This window comes from Alosa pseudoharengus, unplaced genomic scaffold (assembly GCF_046254945.1).
Source record: "Alosa pseudoharengus isolate Yale_2024_CS ecotype anadromous, Long Island Sound unplaced genomic scaffold, YU_APseudo_1.1 YU_APseudo_1.1_scf_14, whole genome shotgun sequence".
Lineage (NCBI taxonomy): Eukaryota > Metazoa > Chordata > Actinopteri > Clupeiformes > Clupeidae > Alosa > Alosa pseudoharengus.
The window spans coordinates 19894764-19914178 of NW_027468609.1; the positions used below are offsets into that span (position 1 = coordinate 19894764).

At 41.5% G+C, this 19415-nt stretch overlaps 1 protein-coding gene across 3 annotated transcripts in view; it reads right to left on the minus strand.

Moving 5' to 3' along the window:
* The window catches only part of sppl3 (signal peptide peptidase 3), a 50146-nt gene that overhangs the window by 15244 nt on the left and 15487 nt on the right, over positions 1-19415 (minus strand). Inside the window, exons 1-4 of one of the 3 annotated variants that reach the window (XM_076284090.1) lie at positions 7761-7921; positions 6978-7055; positions 5599-5687; positions 917-1036 (exon numbers count right to left, since the gene is read on the minus strand). In XM_076284090.1, the coding sequence (XP_076140205.1) occupies positions 917-1036; positions 5599-5687; positions 6978-7055; positions 7761-7762 (289 nt within the window). In that variant the 5' untranslated portion in view covers positions 7763-7921. Of the gene's footprint in view, positions 1-916; positions 1037-5598; positions 5688-6977; positions 7056-7760; positions 7922-19415 lie in introns of those variants that run through there. The other 2 variants (XM_076284089.1, XM_076284088.1) reach the window with 2 other exon arrangements.

Sequence of the window (19415 nt, forward strand, 5' to 3'; positions counted from 1 at the left end):
GTGTGTTTGTGGGTGTGCGAGTGTGAGTGAGAGTGAGTTTCTGTGTGTGTGTGCTTGTGTCCTTACAGGCAGACACACACAGCACTATCATTTCCACTAAGTGCGTTCGGTCACCAGCAGAGGGCTCCACTCAGGGGGGGGGGGGCAGCGTCGCTATTCCAGGAACAGCAGTGTGCGCTCCTCGACCCAAACTCCACCACAGTCACGTAAACATCAGGCCTGATCCCTCATCAGCAGCCCTAATCGCACAGGCTTTTGTCTTAATTGGGGGATTATGGAGAAGCGGACACCCCCCCCTCGAGTCCCCCATCTTAAGAGGCCGGATCAGGGAGGTCACGACCTTTAGAAGACCTGACACATGGGCTCCACACGGAAGTTCAGTTCAAGGGGATGGGATTCAAATGGTTTGTTTTAGAGAAAAGGATGTATGTGTGTGTGTGTGTGTGAGAGTATTAGTGGTGGTGTGTGTGTGTGTGTGTGTGTGTGTGTGTGTGTGTGTGTGTGTGTGTTAGTGGTGGTGTGTGTGTGTGTGTGTGTGTGTGTGTGTTAGTGGTGGTGTGTGTGTGTGTGTTAGTGGTGGTGTGTGTGTGTGTGTTAGTGGTGGTGTGTGTGTGTGTGTGTGTTTGTGTGTTAGTGGTGTGTGTGTGTGTGTGTGTGTTAGTGGTGTGTGTGTGTGTGTGTGTGTTAGTGGTGTGTGTGTGTGTTAGTGGTGGTGTGTGTGTGTGTGTGTTAGTGGTGGTGTGTGTGTGTGTGTGTGTTAGTGGTGGTGTGTGTGTGTGTGTGTGTTAGTGGTGGTGTGTGTGTGTGTTGGAGTAGTTCTCGGAACTGATGTGGATTCGGGTAGGAGCACACCTGTTGTGGCGTATGATCAGGGTTCACCTCTTGTGGTGTGTGCGGGTGTTGCGGTGGGACATACCTGCAGTGCAGATGGTGAAGACCACCTGGACCGAGTCGAAGAAGAAGAACATGACAAGCAGAGAGACCGACGCCCCGATGGGCAGGAACAGTGCCTGTGTGGAGTCTATGGTCTGAATACCTGGAGGATATCACACACACACACACACACAGATAGACAGACAGGCGCACACACACACACACACACACACAGACAGAGACAGACAGACAGGCACACACACACACACACACACACACACCACAGAGACAGACAGACAGGCGTGCGCACACACAGACAGACAGACAGACAGGCGCGCACACACACACACACACACACAAAACAAGAGGGGAAAAAAAGAGAGAGAAATTAACCAATTGAAGGGGTGTTCTGTTTCACAGATGAGCACATGAAGGGGCTTTTCCTGGGAATTTACACCGTAAGCAAGACCTAAGCTGGAGCGAAACGTAAATTAACCAATTTACATACAGTAGCCTACATCTCTAACATGACACATCAAAGTGTTTATGATTCTAATGGAATTCTATCGCAATAGAATATAACAATAGACGGCTGTCAGATGGGGGACTGACATCTCTGGTGTAAATTCCCAGGGACGGTTTCACAGACAGCCCTGGCATACGGCAGCCACGAAGGCTGACGTTACTCCCAAGAAGAGGGACAATGTCCCCTGGATCAGATTCCAATGACTATCTACACTTCATGAAATCCGTTCCTATGGTAACGGTGTGTAAACAGAGTTCTCATGTCAGAATGCAGCGAGTGAAGGTTTTTCTTTTCTGTTAGGGGGGGCTTTTATTTTGAAACCGTTCCAACCGCGAGGTTGTAATGTAAACAGAACAAGCATTAGGCTAAACAGAGACGTGAACATAGTGAAATGAAACAACACAGAATGATAATTTGATTGTTTCAGCACACTCTGAAGAGACCCAGGGTTAGTGTTCATGGAATATGTACTTATCAATGTGCATTTTAAGCCTTAAAGTAATTTTGGACTGTAACTAGATCATCTTTGGCAGCCGTGGCCTACTGGTTAGCGCTTTGGACTTGTAACCGGAGGGTTGCTGGTTCGAAACCCCGACCAGTAGGCACGGCTGAAGTGCCCTTGAGCAAGGCACCTAACCCCTCACTGCTCCCTGAGCGCCGCTGTTGTTGCAGGCCTCACCTCACTGTGTGCTGAGTGTGTTTCACTAATTCACGGATTGGGATAAATGCAGAGACCAAATTTCCCTCACAGGATCAAAATAGTATATATACTTATACTCTTTTCACTTGCTAAAATGAGTAGTCTAAGTTAGTGTTAACTAACGTGAATGAACGACAAAATACTTCCACACCGGTGATTTCAGAGTAGCAAGAGGGGCTTCGATTTCAGTAGGTTGATGTGTATATTTTAACTGACTGCAGACAAAAATGAGGAGTGTTTGACGCCGCAGTTCAGCACGTGCGTGTGTGTTTGTGCGTCTTGGCATACATGCTGGACGTGACATTGGGGGTGTGGCTGCATCGTTGATTCTACTTTTGAGTTCGAAGTTCGAGATTGAGATGTAGTTTCGATCGATTTCGATATAAAATCAAAATCGTGACACCCCTAGTGTGTGTGCACATACGAGTGTGTGCATGCACGTGTGAGTGTGTGCGTGCTGAAACAACAGAGAGGCCTAATTGGTCCCACTTTGTCCAGAGACGAGTCTGCCCCAGGCAATGTGTGTGTCTGACTGTCTCTCACTCCCTCTTTCTGTGTGTGTGAGTGCGTGCGAGTGCGTGCGTGCGTAAGACTATAAGTATGTCTATCCTGGGAGAGAAACACACAGACCTGGCCCTTGTCTATCCCCGTGATGTGAGTGCCGACAGGTCTTCCGGTCTAGACTACACCCTGAGAGAGTGTCTACTGTCTAATCACATTAAAACACTATCTGTCTCACACCGCCAATCACATCTCCCACACACATACACACACACAGAGAGATGGACACCAAGTTATTGGTGGCACTTGTCTGATGTTTTGATGTTCTTAATAGGAGCTGCAGCAGATGACGTTAGGCCTTAACTGTGTTAAGCAGAGTCTGATAAGGGTTGGGGTACGAGAGGGGAAGGTTCTTAACACCATCTATGAAGCTTTGACATGGCAGGCAAGGTGAACAACCCCAAAACCTGTGTGTGAAAAAAAAGTGTGTGTGTGTGTGTGTGTGTGTGTGTGTGTGTGTGTGTGTGTGTGTGTGTGTGTGTGTGTGTGTACGTGAGAAAAATGAAGTAAAAACAGGTCTTTGAAATCCTAATGCGGCGTGTCCAAAAGGGTGCCTTTGAGCCTTCATCAGCCGGCGTGCTAGTGAGACATGCTGCATTAGGCTCCAGTTTCACACGCTTCTCCCCACTGGCCAGTCATACCACATTAACTTGCACCCACACACACGCACGCACGCACACTCATTCACACATACCCACAATGGTCTTCCAGCGCATCAATATTTACACACACATACACACACTTTCCAACTTCATTTGGGATGAAATCATGAGCATTTCTGAAATAGTTCTGATGACAGAACAGTTTTTCCACACAAAACTCAACATGCGATGTTCCAAGGCACAATCTGACTCATTGTCAATAAAGACCCAGACAAGTAGCAACAAAATAATACAAAACATATTTCCATAATTTATCTATTCAAATGCTGCGCACATTGGCTTGGAATGGCTTCACTTGAAGCAACAAATCACCCCTTTATCTTGAAAAAGAAACCAGCATCTGATTCATTTTAAATAAAGATATAGAAATTGCTTTGCCCATGGTCAAAAAAGACCATGCATGAGCACAACTACTAACCTCATCAACCCTCTCTGGCTAAACTGCCATGATCTCACACACACACACACACAGCAGTGGGTGACAGCAGTGCTCTCAACTAATTATGCCTTTTCTCATTAATTCATTTATCATTTATTTGTTACGAGGTGGGACATGATTCATTGTCTCTAACAACCAGAATTTTACACAGTTGCTACCTGCACACACCTATGACTCATTAGAATATAATGCAATCATGATGAAGCCTTTCAAAATATACTTGGTGATTATTTATCGTCCTTCAGGACAAGTGGGTGCTTTGTGCACAAATTGGACTTTCTACTGTCAGCAATTCAAGTTCATTCTTTTCACTAGATGTAAATGATGCTACAGACACTCTTTGCTCTGCACTGGCATCTCTAAATGTCCTCTTTCCACAAGGACCTCTTGCTTGTTTAGAACCCCATCACCCAAAGGTCACTAAGAGTATCCATAAAGTACGAAAGGAACTTAGAGCTGCTAAGAGAAAATGGCATAAATCCAGAAATGCCAATGATCTTACAAGGCGACAGTCTTTGATATCTGCTTTTTCATCCACGGTTAGCTTACACTTGCTGAAAAGGCTTTCTACTTGAGGAAAGTTGAGAATGCCAGAGACAGCAGAAAAACCTTTTTTGAACTCTCAAGTCTCTTCTCAGTCTTCTGTCGCAATCAACTACTTCATTGTCCGCAGATGACTTGACAACATTTTTCACGGGAAAAAGTTGCACAGATTAGTGCCTAACTCAACGAGGCTATAAAAAGGCACTGCCTTATGTAAACTTAGTATTATTATTGGATTCTTTCTCCCGTCTGTATGAGGAAGAAGTCTCTACACTTCTTCAGTCGTCCAACAACATGCCCTGTGGATCTCATTCCATTATCTCTTCTGCAATCCATCACCCCCACTATTATACTGGTCCCTTTTCCTTTCAAACAAGGAAGGGTTACACCTTTGCTTGAGAAAAGTACACTCAATTCAGCTGATGTGAAAAACTATAGACCCGTCTCTCTTCTACCTTTCTTGTCAAAGATCCTTTTGAAAGTGGTGTTCAAGCAAGTTTCTGATTTCCTATCTCAAAACTACCTACTAGACTCTAAACAGCCTGGTTTCAAGAGTGGTAATTCTACCAAGACTGCTTTTATTTAGGCCGTATCAATTCCCTATGAAATGTTAATTGTAACGTTTATTGATGTCATTGAAAGTCACTTTGGACAAAGGCGTCTTCTAGGAACTATAAACACAAACATAAAACTACAGGCTACTTCAATACCCTACTAATGATTACTATAGGTTAATATTTCTACATACATATAATTAAGATAATGTGTACATATAATAATAGTACAAAAGCAATGACTCTTCAACTCTGATACCATCCATGCAGTTCATGTTTGGATTAACATAGACCTTACAAAGATAATACATGGGACAATTTTTGAGCAATGTTGCTGGGTAACCACATGACCAGTCTGACCATTTTCCCACCACCAAATAAACATCACATCGACATGCCCAATTCTGACTGACGGCCAAGTTGAAGCCTGTGACCTTAAACATGTCTTCTGATAAGATGATAATGAGAATTAGCAAACTGCTGTTCTCCACAAATATGTTGCCCAATTTTAGTGTGAACGAGGTAATACCACATTCCTTAGGAACCCTGCCCAGCAACATTGCTCCAGAGTGCACCTGGCTAAATATCCAGCTCACACCTGAACCAGTCCCATGTCTCGAGCTGACCGCTGTGTGGCGTTTTCACACAGTGTGTGTGTGTATGTATGTGTGTGTGTGAGTGTGTGTGTGCGTGAGTGTATGTGCGCATGTACGTGTGTTATGTCACATATCGATACACACTGTTGTTTGAATTACTGTTGTTGAAGGAGCTTGTCGTGGGATTCCCATCTTTGTCCTTTTCCTGGTTCTCGCAGTCCATATTTAATGATCTAGAGACAGAGAGAGAGAGAGAGAGAGAGAGAGAGAGACAAAGAGAGGTGTTAAAGAATGAACACAGAAAATGACAACAAAGCAGGGCTCTACAGTGCGCCCATTTCACTCACACATGCGAGTAAAAATGATGGCGTGTGAGTGCAAAAAAATATTTAGGCGCACTGGTGCGAATGACTTCTAACCATGTCAATGTTTGTCTACAAAATACACTGCAACATCGAGAAACATTACTGGTGCAAACCATAGAATCACGTCGCGAATGCAGCATAAAAACAACACCTCCCATCAACGTTAGCAGTTTCGCGTTGTGACTCGCTAGTAGTCGCTTCTATGAAATCCAAGAGCGCACAGAAAAAGCGAAAGTTAGACTAGCCAGCCAAGATGCAAAGATTGAAGAAATTAGTTCTTCTATCCCCCGAATTCATCGGATATAGGAGGAACAGGACGAGATTATGAGAATGCAGTGAGAGTAGGAAAGGTAACCTAACATGCCTTTTAGCCCAGTTGACGTATTGGCTGCAATATGGAAAATATAGCTGTAGCGAACAGGCACAAAAGTAGCCTCCCGTAATACTCCCATTTTATTCAAAGGTAGAACGCTACTGACAACTCCAGGCTTCCACGCATTCTTGTTTTTTATACTGAATACACGAAAGTAGGCCTAACGTTTGCCTAACTGCCCCCATTAATGCAGATATTTCAAATAAAAAATAAAAGTATTAAAAAATATATCCTTGATTAGACTATGTTGGGTTTTGTGGAAGAGCAAATGGACTGTTTTAGTAGTAGTATTCAGTATGCAGTCAGATAAGTCACCATAGGCATATTTGGATTAGCTACAGATTCACAAATAAATAAATTAGCCTACATTTGGCAGGATACTTGATATACAGGCTGAATGCAAATATGGCAATGTATTATATCATTTTACATTAACTGAAAATAAAGTAGGCACTGATCTTTAAAATCCTGTTTCCTGTAGCCTAAATGTTGTCAGTCATTCTTAATCTTTGCAATTGGTGCACTGGCATGTTTAACTGTTAGCTGCAGTGTAATGTGTGTGTAATAAGAGACATTTTGCTCTGTTGGTAGGGGTAGAGGACACTGTCATTATAACCAAACTTTTCTTGTGCTTGCTTCGCTACACCTGGCTGAGCAGGTGGGTGGGTGGGTGGGTGAGTGAGTGAGAGAGTGAGAGAGAGAGAGAGAGAGAGAGAGAGAGAGAGAGAGAGAGAGAGTGTGAGTGAGTGTGTGTGTGTGTGTATGTATTGTGAAAGCAAACTCACCTGAAGCTGCCATAAACGATGAGAAGGATGGAGATGAGGAAGGTGGACACCTGACTGGAGTCCACAAGGGAATAAGCCCTGACAGGGTAAAACACAAACACATACACGCACGCACACAAACACACAAAGAAAAGAACATGATTAGACACGATGACTTCTGATAAAGAATTCAAAAAAGTATATAGCTAAAAGCATGTGCAAAATTGGTCAACAAGGAAACACACTAGAGCTCGACTTAATACTGTTAGCTATGTCTGAATGAACAATAATAGGACCACAAGACACCGATGAAGCACAGTACCTTCCTTGACACAAGGTTCACCCAAATAACATGACAATTAGATTGTTCTGGTTGGTTAGCATTGATGGGATTTCTACTTAAAATCAATTGGATTATTTTGAGTCTTACATTTCCAGCATTTCAAGTTCGGAGTAATTGCAAGAATGTGGTACTTCAACAAAGCCTGCATTTTCACCATCCGATCGGACAAGCCAAAAGACAAACAAAACAAAAGACACTCGCCAAAATGAATCCTAACACGACTATTTTTAGCACAGCCCAACCAACCACACCCTGTAACAAAGATCCAGTATTAAACTGAGACCTAAGTCAATTCAAAGTATCCAGAGTCAAGCCTGTTAAAAATGTTCCAAGAAAAAAAATCATAAAAATCATAGAAATTCATAAGAGGTTTGAATGATTAATCAGATAAATTTTAAGAAGGCTGATAAGTCCTCAATTCTGACCCAATACACCGTCACATTCAGCAAATTGCTCCTTACATGGGTGTGTACGTATACAATCCTAGCTCTGTAAATCCGAAATGTAAAAATCGAGACACAATAAAATTCCAGCTAATCAACCCGCTGCTTCAGGAGCCCAGAGGTCAAGGATCTGATTTGATTGGCTTCAGAGTTCAAATATCAACTTTTGCCAGGACTGTGGACTGCACACTGCAACCGCAACAAATGAGCCAGTCTGCCTGCTAGAGCACCTTCAGCCGAGTGCACAGGGACAGGGGCCAAGAGGATACGCTTTCCAGTAAAATTACTTCCATGAAAAAGAACAATTGTGATGCCCAATACTAGGAATCTCCTCCCTCACTGTCGGGTGTGGATAATAGCTTTGGCTCGGTGTCTGTGTGTGGGTATATGCCCCTATTCTGGTAACATCGTGGTCACATTCCCCCAGGCCAGTTACACTTCAGGATTCAACCGAGAACACAATATCGGTCAGCAACATGATCACCATGCAAGCTCCACCTACTGCAAATCTGATATGTGTGTGTGTGTGTGTGTGTGTGTGTGTGTGTGTGTGTGTGTGTGTGTCAAATAGCACAGCAAAAGACTGAGTGAGACTGTGTATAGACAACCAGTCAGGTAAGACATTGCTGACCCAATGTTTCCATTGAGGGGAACCCAAATTGAAGCTCACGACCAGTGAGGATGGCCTTGGCAAATCTACACCTCACAACAATATACCTGCGGGATAATTATGCAAACGAGAGAGAGAGAGAGAGAGCAACAACTGTAAACAAAATGCAAGTAAGCTTCCTCCAAGTACACACAGAATTTCCTAACTCTCATCCTGCTCTAACCACTTTTCCCACCAGCATATAAACATCACGTCGACTTACCCAATTCTGAAAATCACCGACACCCACCCCCTTCCCACCACATATCACCTGCCGGCCAAGTCGGAGCCTGTGACCTTAACCTCGTTATGACATTACAGGTCACAACCTTTGACCCCGTCCCTGCCGCTCAGTGGGTGAGGAATGTTGTCCAGGGCTGCGAGGTCTGTCCTGCCCTTGCTGGCCGACAGTGCCTTGGTTGTTTTGGGTCTCCTAAAACGGTAGGTTTTGAAGAAAATCTCCCCCCCCCCCTCCAGTGAGCAGAAGTTGCCTGCAGCCGCAGGCTTCTGCGGGTTGTCATGTATTTTTCTTGGACCGGGCCAAGGCGAGCAATTCTGCTATTTCTGACGTTTTTGACTCCTCGTTGTAAACTCCAGGGGCAGCCAGAGGCTCTATGCCTTTTTTTCAACAAAAATCTGAAAGAGCTGACAACTGGAGGAAAACTTAGAGGCTCCAATGCTTTTAGCTGGAGTTGATGACTGGTCCGTGTTTCAAAATCCTTTTTGAAATACCTTCTGAAAAACACCTCTGAACACGCGCTGGAATCTCTAGCATCTAGGCTAGCAAGAGTGCCACTTATCAAGTCTGATCAAGTCGGCACGTGCCGAAGTGTTGCCTGAATCCGCATAGCCTCGGAACAGTTTTCTTTCTCTGAGAGAGCCACCTCACACAGCTGCTGCAGCAACAGCAGCCTGACTCAAAAAAGGCATAGAGCCTCTCTCAGACTTGTTACGTGGCACTCTTGCTAGCCTAGATGCTAGAGATTCCAGTGCGTGTTCAGAGGTGTTTTTCAGAAGGTTTTTCAGAAGGTATTTAAATTCTGTAGAAGTGCATAATACACTAGCCTAAGGTAAGTGTAGTATTTTTACAGTGGAGGCACCGCGCTACTAAATTTGTATTTATAATTATTCATATTTACCATTTTTTTAATCCTACTACACAGCTATACATTTATATTTATGGTATCAGGAATCTCAGCCAATTCACTATTCCACTGCTGAGAATTCAGGATCCTGTCGCGCCATTATTTAGTGTAACTAAGTTAACCTTTACTGTGCTGAGTGACTAGCACTCGTTAAAAAAGGGTTACATCTGTATAGTTTAGAATTTGAACATTGGCTGAAAGAGGCTGTCTGTGAGCTGTAATCACTATCTCCACATGGGCTTACATAGCATTGGCTTCAGGCCATTTGAAGTGTACTGATTCTTGATTTATTCCATTGAAGACATCATCTCAATTCAAAGCCTCAAAGCTAAGCACTACAAAAACAGACATGATACAAATGCTTAAAAGGAATAATATCATGTCATCATGGGAGAGAATTGACATTTTTAAGACATGCAATTTTACTCAGTGATGGTGTCATTGGGTCGAATTAAATTGCCAAGTTTCAGAATATACTGGCCAATGACTTCAAAGTCTATAATTTGGTGTCTACAGTGATTGATGACCAGGGTATGACTGGGGTTTAAGATACCGGTACATCTTGTCTAGTCAAGTTTGTCTGGGAGGGCTAATGCTCAGGTTAGGTGTATGCAGGGCCGTGGGAAGTGAGGTTTGGTTGTGGGTGCTGTAGTCTAGCATTGCATGACACAGAGCACAGGAATACATCACTGTCAAGAACATTATGCCTACACTACAGAAAAAATGCGACAAAATGTCGCAAACCACAGATTGATACTAACGCAAACAAAGTAACCATCTGCTATCTGATGCTACACTAAGGTAACAAAGTTGCTGTAGCCTTGCACCGAAATCGACGGTGACACGTGAAATATAAAACTGTTGAACACCAACATTAATAAAACGTAATAATTGTTGACGCTTCTGACATGGGTGTCAAAACAGGCTTAAGACCCCATCACACAGCATATTAGACAGAACACATAACTCAAAACATATGCAACATAGGCCTACACAACGCAATATTCATAGGCTAGCCTACATTAAATTGATCCACATATCACAAATATAGCCTACAACAAATGCTAACATCATAAACGCACAGTGTAGCCTTTAACCTACACTTTCAAAAAGAAGAGAAAGAACGCTCTGAGGAGGCCACTGAAACAGGCACACAAAGACACAGATGAATAAGTTCATCTACCTCGCTGAAGAGAGTTCTTGTTTGTGGATGGAGCTAGGGATGTAACGATTACCGGTATAATGATAAACCGTGATAAAAATGTTGATGATAACAATTACCGTTTTCTTTTGAAATATCATAATTATCACGGTTGATTATCACGGTGTTGAAACCGTGTGTTTAATCCTTCCCAGCTTCATCCGAGCCTGCTTTTGACATACAGTAGGCCTGGTACAATGAAGCAAAATTGGTACCCTACTGATTCTGTTGTCTAATTGATGGTTTTAACTGCAAATTGGATTAGGCTACACCTGATTTTAAAAGGCGGAACATTTTCACCGCAAAACTTGCACTGTATCATTTGCACTCTGCGTCTTTTTATGTTCGCGTGCACATTAAATCCATTCCACTCACGTTATCAGAAGAACACAGTAGCCTAAAGTTTTATTTGGAACACTTACTTTGGTCTCACTCAGGGTAGGAATTTCACGGCGGCCAAATTTTTGCCCCTTGCGTTGGCCGATGTCCCTTTAAAAATCAGAGGTTTACAGGCCACGGTGCCCTTGGTGCCCTTCTTTCAATATTCTGCTTTGCATCCTACTAATAGCGAATTTTATTTAGCCTATGGCCTGTCAAAATAATCTTAGCATTCACAGCGCAAATTAATTTCTTTTACGCAGTGGAGAAAGTGACAGCGCAAGAAAGAAAGTGCGTCTAAATTCACCTATTCTTCTCAGTTGAACTACTCGCGAAGTAGCCTACTCATCACACAGACATCACAAGTATCACATGAAAGAGCTTTTTCTCAGCTTTTAAACGATGTTAGCCGTGAATTGCTGTGGTGAACGGTTCGCGAGAAACGGAAATAATATAATTCAATTTAAATTCTACTGAAGGTTTTCGTCAATCTCCCTACCCATTCCTCTCGGTGCAATACTTCACGAACCTTTCGTTTAACACATGACAAACCATATATCAGAATAAACAGCAGACCTTACCGAACATAAAGGTGTAAAGCAGTCCCCTGTACAGTTAGCCGTTCCAGAGTAATCCACTTTTGAATTTGCAGTACATTTCGACATGCATGGATGTCTCCAAATTTGGGCTTTAAGTTTTACAATGTGTTTAAATTGTTCCACATGATTTCATAACGGGCCAAATACAAAATAAATGTTACAAATATCGCCTAAATATCGGTAAATCAGAGGACAGCTGACTAAGAGTTTGTGAAAGTAGATCACAAAATGCTAAGCAAGCTGAACTGTGCTTAAATTGTTCAATACTAGATAGCCTAGATATATGTAAATATTAGATGTTCAGATGATTTGCAGTTCTATATAATATGTCATGTTTCATGTTTTTGTAATGTTTCATACAGTGATGCAGGTCTACTGCAGTGAATAGGCTATACAACTTTGATATTTTTTATAGCCTATGTGGCCTTTGTGCCCTCCACTAAATATGCCCAACTGAAGGCCAAGTGGCCTTGCCCCCAGAATGGTGAAATTCCAAGCCTGGTCTCACTCATTGGATCCAAATAACAGTAATAGCAACCTCCAAGTCATGGTAGGGTAAGTTAAGCGATAATCACATAGCCAATTAAACATGAAAAACTGAACGGGACACTTTTTGAAACTATTTCAGCTTGTGTAGGCCTATCAATGCTTTCTGAACATATTGAACACACTTTTAAAAATACCGTGATAATACCGAAAACCATGATAATTTTGGTCACTATAACCGTGAGGTTAAATTTTCATACCGTTACATCCCTAGATGGAGCTTACTCAATATCCATCCCACCTTTCACCGTGGTGCACCGAGACTCCCCGATAACACTATGCATCATTTTAAGCTGAAGATTTAGGCGGCCCGTGTTCAGCTCCTTGGGAAACTCACGGTAATATTCAGCTACTTAATATGGCATATTGTCGTACCATAAAGCCAGCTTTCTTCCTGTGTGCAAGATCTGTTTAAATGTAGCCGTGACAACGCATGTGCATTTCAGGCAGCACGTCTTGGGTGACTTAAAAAAAAAGTTGTTAGCCTATCAGGAGATATGGAGACCAAAGAAAACTAAGCGAATTATGTCTAGGCCTACTAGTGAAGTTGGTCCTATTTGCGTTGCATACGGTGGTAAAGACAGGCTACCAGTAGGCTATAAGGTTGTATCATTCAACTGGATGAGGATTTCAAGTTGCCCCAATTAACGTCGATGCTGCATATGGATCAGTGACAGAGGCACTGTAGTTTCAAACACTGTTGCCGTTCATTTCAAGACTTTTCGTCAATGGTAAGACTAGAATTCTATTTCAATAGGCTATGCTTGCTTGGGCCTCTTGTGTTAATGTGCGCTGTGTGTGACCTGCGTGTGTGCACGCTCATCTGATTCTGTAGAAAATTAACAATTCCATTTGTTGTTTGTTCCGTTTAATGGGCTAAAAAGACAGGCTATCCACCAGAGGTGGGACCAAGTCACTGTTTGGCAAGTCTTAGCAGTCAAGTCCAAGTCAAGTCCCAAGTAAATACAGAGAAGGGCAAGTCGAGTCCAAGTCCAAGTCCCAATATTTTTCAAGTCCTGAACAAATCATCAGGTACTCTTCACTTAATAATGCCATTATTAGACTATCGATCATAATTTTAACACATCAATCTAATCTACAGTATTTTTTTTATAAATACAGATTAAAATATGTTCAATGGTTCTGTCTTGAAAGCTTTTACGATATATGCATGAGCATACCTGTGAAATATACGCATGAGCATACCTGAGTAATCTGTACGAAACAGATAGCTATAAGACACTCAGCACAGCAGCAAATATATATTGTTTTTCCAAATTGCAGCGTCCACTCTAAGGATGAGTAATAATTTGACTGATGGCATTTCACTGTGCTAGGCCACAGATTTGCCTGCTAAATTAGTAAATTGCTGCGGTTAAATATTTTACGTTTTTGTTAGGGCTGTCAAACGATTAAAAAAACGAATTACTCATATTTTGAAATGAATTAATCTCGATTAATTGCGGTTAAAAAGTAAATTTTCTCCCTAAAGACTAAGCTTCTTATATGGCCTATTAAATACAGCATAAATCACAAAATTACTGAGTAACAAGGTAAAACACAAAGGTAAAAGTAAAACACTTCTATGTTATTTAAATGATGAGTGGTATTTGGGGGGCCTTGTCAAGGAAAAAAGTATTGAACACGCCTACTGAAATTTCTTAAATACTTTGTGGAAAACCCTTTATTTGTAATAAGAGCTTCAAGGCATTTCCACTATGACGAAACTAATCAGTCGCAGTATTCAGGTGTGATTTTGGCCCATTCTTTTAAACAGATAGTCTTTTAATATTGAAGATTCCAGGGGTCCCTCTTGTAAATCCTGATCTTTAGGTAACTTCCAAAACTGTTCAATTGGATTTAAATCAGGGCCTGAATTTCCTTTCTCTGAAACCAATTGAGAGTTTCCTTTGCTGAATGCTTTGGATCATTGTCCTGCTGGAAGGTCTAGCCATGTCTCATCCTCATTGTTCTGGTGGATGGCAAGATTCTCCCAGAAAAAATGGCTCCATTCATCATTTCTTCAACTGTATGAAGTCTGCCAGTACAATGAGATGAAAAACAGCCCCACACCGTGATGCCTCCACCTCCAAACTTCACTGTTGGTATGGTATTTTTAGGGTGATGCACAGTGCCATTTCTCCTCCAAATATGGTGTGTAGTATGACATCCAAAGAGTTAAATTTTGCTCTCACCTGACCAGAATACATTCTCTTAGTATTTCATAGGCTCGTCCAAATGTTGTGTAGCAAACTTTCAATGAGCTTCGACATGTTTTTCTTCAGTAATAGATGTGGGGTGAGCGTGCATAGAGGCCATGGCGGTGGAGTGCATTACCTACGATTTTCTCTGTAACAATTGAACCTGCTGCCTCCAAGTCTTTCTGGAGTGGTCCTTGGCTCTTAGGCTACATTTCTGACTATCTTTCTGACTTCCTGGTCAGAAATCTTGTGAGGAGATCCTGTGCATGGCCGATTGATGATGCAGTGATGTTCCTTCCACGATAATGGCTCCAATACTGCTTACTGGATGATTCTGAAGTTTTGAAATGCATCTGTAACCAGTTCCATTGATATGTTTTGCAACAATAATGTTGCAACGGTCTTGGTAGAGCTCTTTGCTTTTACCCATCATGACATGTTTCTTGTGTGACAACTTGGTAACGAAAAACCTTTTTATAGCTCATCAATATGTACTAACCCAGCTTACATTAATTTGCACAGATAGGAGGGATAATTACTCTTTAACTATGTATAGATTCCAGCTCGTTCCTTGCCATTCCTTGCCTTTGTGTACTGTTTTTTCTTAGTGTGTTCAATACTGTGCCATTCCACTTTTTTACTCATAACTCTACTTAGGGACATTAATGTTTTTTTTAATATGTGTGGATTACCTAAGTTAATACTAATGTCTGTAGACATTTTTATGCGAATAGCCTCTCTGGAAGTATACTTACTGAAAAAAATGTTCAATACTTATTTTCTCCACTGTATATTGCCCACCCCTACTGTTCAGTTCTATTTCATATTTGTTGTAATTTTGTTTCTGCTTTGTTTGAATAAATAATAGTCTTATTCAACTCAATTGTGGTTAATCACTATGAAAATATAAAATGTTTTGGATGGATACCACCTGTGATTGTAGTGAAAACGGTAAAGGGTAAAAGTGTGATTTCATGGGGTCCTTTAAAGGAGATTTCAAAATATCGAGATATGTATCGTATATCGTGAAATTGAGAAAATGTATCGGGATATTAATTTTTTCCCATATCGCACAGCCCTAGTGGAAGCCAGTAATGACCCTTTATTAAGGCATTTTCTATGTAGGCTTGTGTGTCCATTTCTTACTTTCTTTAAATATAAGGGGCCAAATAAGTTTAAGTGCAATGTTTTGGTCCACAGCGCTCCATTAATGTTTGCGTTACGTTGACTTAGCGTTCCTACTGACAGTGCGAATGTAAACAGAAAAAAACTCGTAGGAAGTTCGGAACTGTGTAGCTCAAGGTAGAGCCCGATAATGGCCGATAAATGAATATTTTAAAAATAAAATAAAAATGTACGAAACACCCTTCAAGCATGTCATGAGTGTTGGTGTTGTATAGTTTGTCCACCAGAGGGCACTCTACACCGTCCCTGCTGGCAACACTCGTGTATAACGCGCCACACATCCTGCAACCTGCTGATCCAGCCAGAGTCGGGCAGAGAGAACCAGTTATCCGCGAGTGAGATCATCAGTGAAGTGTGTTCATGGTGATTTGGTCACGAGACATACATTGCTTGAAATAACAATTAAAAGAACATCCCCATCAGTTCTCTTAACTCAAATAAGCATGACAAAATTCGTGAAAACAATGTCCAGTTTTGCTGCTGTTAAATAAGCCGAGAGTGAAGAGGAATTAGCTAGTAATTACGTTACGTTGTTACAGTGTAGTTGACTGTTTGTCCTTTTAACTTTTGACAATGTGACTGAAGATGTATTTCTTTAATAGCGTGACAGTTATAGCAGTCAGACGTATCATCTCTCCCCCGCCTGTTATTTTGAAAGCGTAGCCTATGTTTTACAATTTGCAGTATGACGTTATCCATTGCTAAATTAGGGCTCATCATAGACTAGCTAACCACAAAGCTAGCTAATGCCATGAATATCAGTGGAAGACCGCTAACGTTAACATTAATGAGCTTGGAAACCACAACAAACTTATTCTGCCTAAATAAAGTAATGATTTATAACTAGTATGTGGGTGGATGACAAATAAGCCTGAAAAAAGGAATTTTAAAAAACTTCAAATATCATCCCTAAAAAGTGTTTATATGTGTTGCTGTATCTCTAAACTTGACTAATATACATTTTTTTTTTTTTTTTTTAAAAATGTGAAATATATATTTATATGTGAATTTGTCATGTTAGTGCCTAAAATTGTCATATGGTGTGACGCGAAAATAATTTGAAATAAAATGAAAATTAGATACTTTTTTCTACTTGAATTTGTCACTGTACACTTTAATCATGTTTGCTTTGATATGCAACATTTCCTTGTGAATATTTAGAAGAAAAACCTAACATTTAACAAGTTATTTTGTCAAGGTGGAGAATGCTCCTAAGTGTAACCAGATATTTTAGCTTAATTCTTATATTTCTTGTAAGAACTCACTCAAAATTCTTGAGGTTCTTGCAGATACCATTTCCTTTGTGTGCTATTGATGTTTTAATGATTTTTCAATTATAAAGTCTTTTTTTGTGACATTATTTAATTTAATGTTTACTGCTTGTGCCCTCAGTCAACACTGCTTACCACACAAGGGATTTCTGACCCCACCCATTGATATTTTCTATGTTAACATATTTGCTCCTTGATAACAGTGCTCACTTCCTTGGGTTAGTGCTACCATGACTACTATACAGTTCTGCCAGATTTTGACTTTCAGCATAGAGAGACAGGAAGAAAAGGGTGGTTTGTTAATCAGAGAATGAGTGACGACAATGTTGCAGTGAACAATGAGTAGAAGAAATGACTGGTGAGACAACAAAGGGAACTGTGAAGAACACTTCTGAATGAGAGTGTAACATACCAAAGAGAACAAGCAATAATAATAAAAAAAATCGAATTATGTAATTACTGTATGCTCATTACAAAAAACATTCCAAAAACAATGATCATAAATAGAACAATTTATACAAGTGCAGCTAAAGCGCATTACAAGTAAAAAATGAAAATGCATCAGACTCCTATTAGGAGGGGCAGAACGTGATGGTCTGTGAACACATACAAAAGCAACGTTGCAATACAAACACAATAGACAATGGTCTGGATCTCACTGATGCCTATCAAAGAAACAAACCTGAGTTAATCATGCCAATCTGTGTGTGTGTGTGTGTGTGTGTGTGTGTGTGTGAGCGTGTGCATGTTGTGCTTATGTTGAAAGAAGCCCCTTCTATAAACTCCCTGTTCTAAAAAGAAGAACTACCGGTAGGTACTGGGTTTTAAATGGTGTAGCCAACCATCCCTGCATTTTACCACTCCACCCTGACACCCCCAACCTGGGTTTCCATTTCCCATCATTTCCACTGTCCACTCCCAACAGGATGCACTCTAACATTTAATGTGCACATTCAGTAGAGGTCTATTACAGAAGCTACTTCAAACAAGAGGGGGAAAAAAGAGAAAGAAATACTATGCTCCACATCAGACACAGGAAAGGGAATCATCCATATGCTGTAAGAGCACCTGAAAAGGGCGCCCACTTGGACGCAATGCAACTCTCCAGACACCAGCTTTCAGCCGTGTTGGACAAGCTACTGGAAAGTGAGCACCTCTTTTGAAAAGCTAACCACAAAAAAAAAAAAAAACACTGGAAACACTTGAGGGAACATCATGGGGACTTGACTCAACTCAATTCTACGAGCCGAGCGAGCCATGTAGCGAAGAGCTCTGGGACATTTCTGGTTTGCACCAGCGAATGACCAATATCTGGCCTTGGCAGGTTGGCACTGACCGAGCCGTGATGTAAACGTGGTGTCTGACGGGCTTAAAAATATCACAAAAAATGCTGTTCTTGCAGTGACCACTGGTATTTTCCACCCTGTGCCCGTCCACTGGGGGAAATCACAGCTTCCAGTGGCTGGGATACTGGTGGTGTGGCTTACCGCTTGAAGGCTATGGGTTAAAGGTGCAGTGCACCACTCGGGAAAAGGGTGGTTGATGTTTAAGCTCATCATCAACCAACCTAAAAACAACCCGCTCTTCCTACTAACCCAAACCCATGCGTTGATTGACAGAAATTGTATGACTTGGCCATTTACTTCGCATACAGAATCACTGTACATGTCATGGCTATTTACTGTATATGTCTTGGTATATGTCTTGGCCGATTATTTAGCTAATTTCTGTAACAACACCAGTGTTCATGAAAGTTGTGATGCAAGCCTAGGTGTCCACGAGGACCCTAGTTGGATTTCGAAAATCCCATCCTTCTAGCTATCTGCCACTCCTTTCTGTTCACTCTCAAGGGTCCTATCTCCGTAAAGGCAATAAGCAGGGCTTAAAGTATTCCGCCACTGTGCTGGATCTCAATGACAGCTCTCGCTTTTAACCTAACAAACGTGTTTAGCCCATCAAAAGCAGAGTTGGGCAGGACTTGGCTGCACATTTTTGTAGGAAGGGAAGATATCCACCAGACATCTGAAAGTGTTGCGGGGAGTGTGGGAGTGCTCGTCACTCACCTGATAGTCATTGTTGTGAAATTACGGATCATTAGAAAATGAAAACAAAGAAATCTCGATCAAGATATACATGGTTGGCTACTAGATACCGGGTGTTATCAAAGGAGGAGGCACTACATATGCTACAATTGAGTTCAATGCATGTGTGCGTCTGCGAGTGAATCTGCAACCCGCCAGAGCTGCAGATAATCATAGTCTACACTAGGCCTATTTAGCCTAATGAGGTGGATTCCAACAACAGTCTTTAAAAAAACAACAACTATAGACTTGGTAATCCCCGTGAGAACTGTGTTTAGTCATAATTGAATATAACGTGATTATTCTTCTTGCCATCATCTGTAGCCTAATTTATGCATATTTTAGCCTAGGCCACGCCAAAGTAGCCCGTTGTTTCTGGCTAACATTCAAACAATGAAATTTGATATCCGTGTGGGC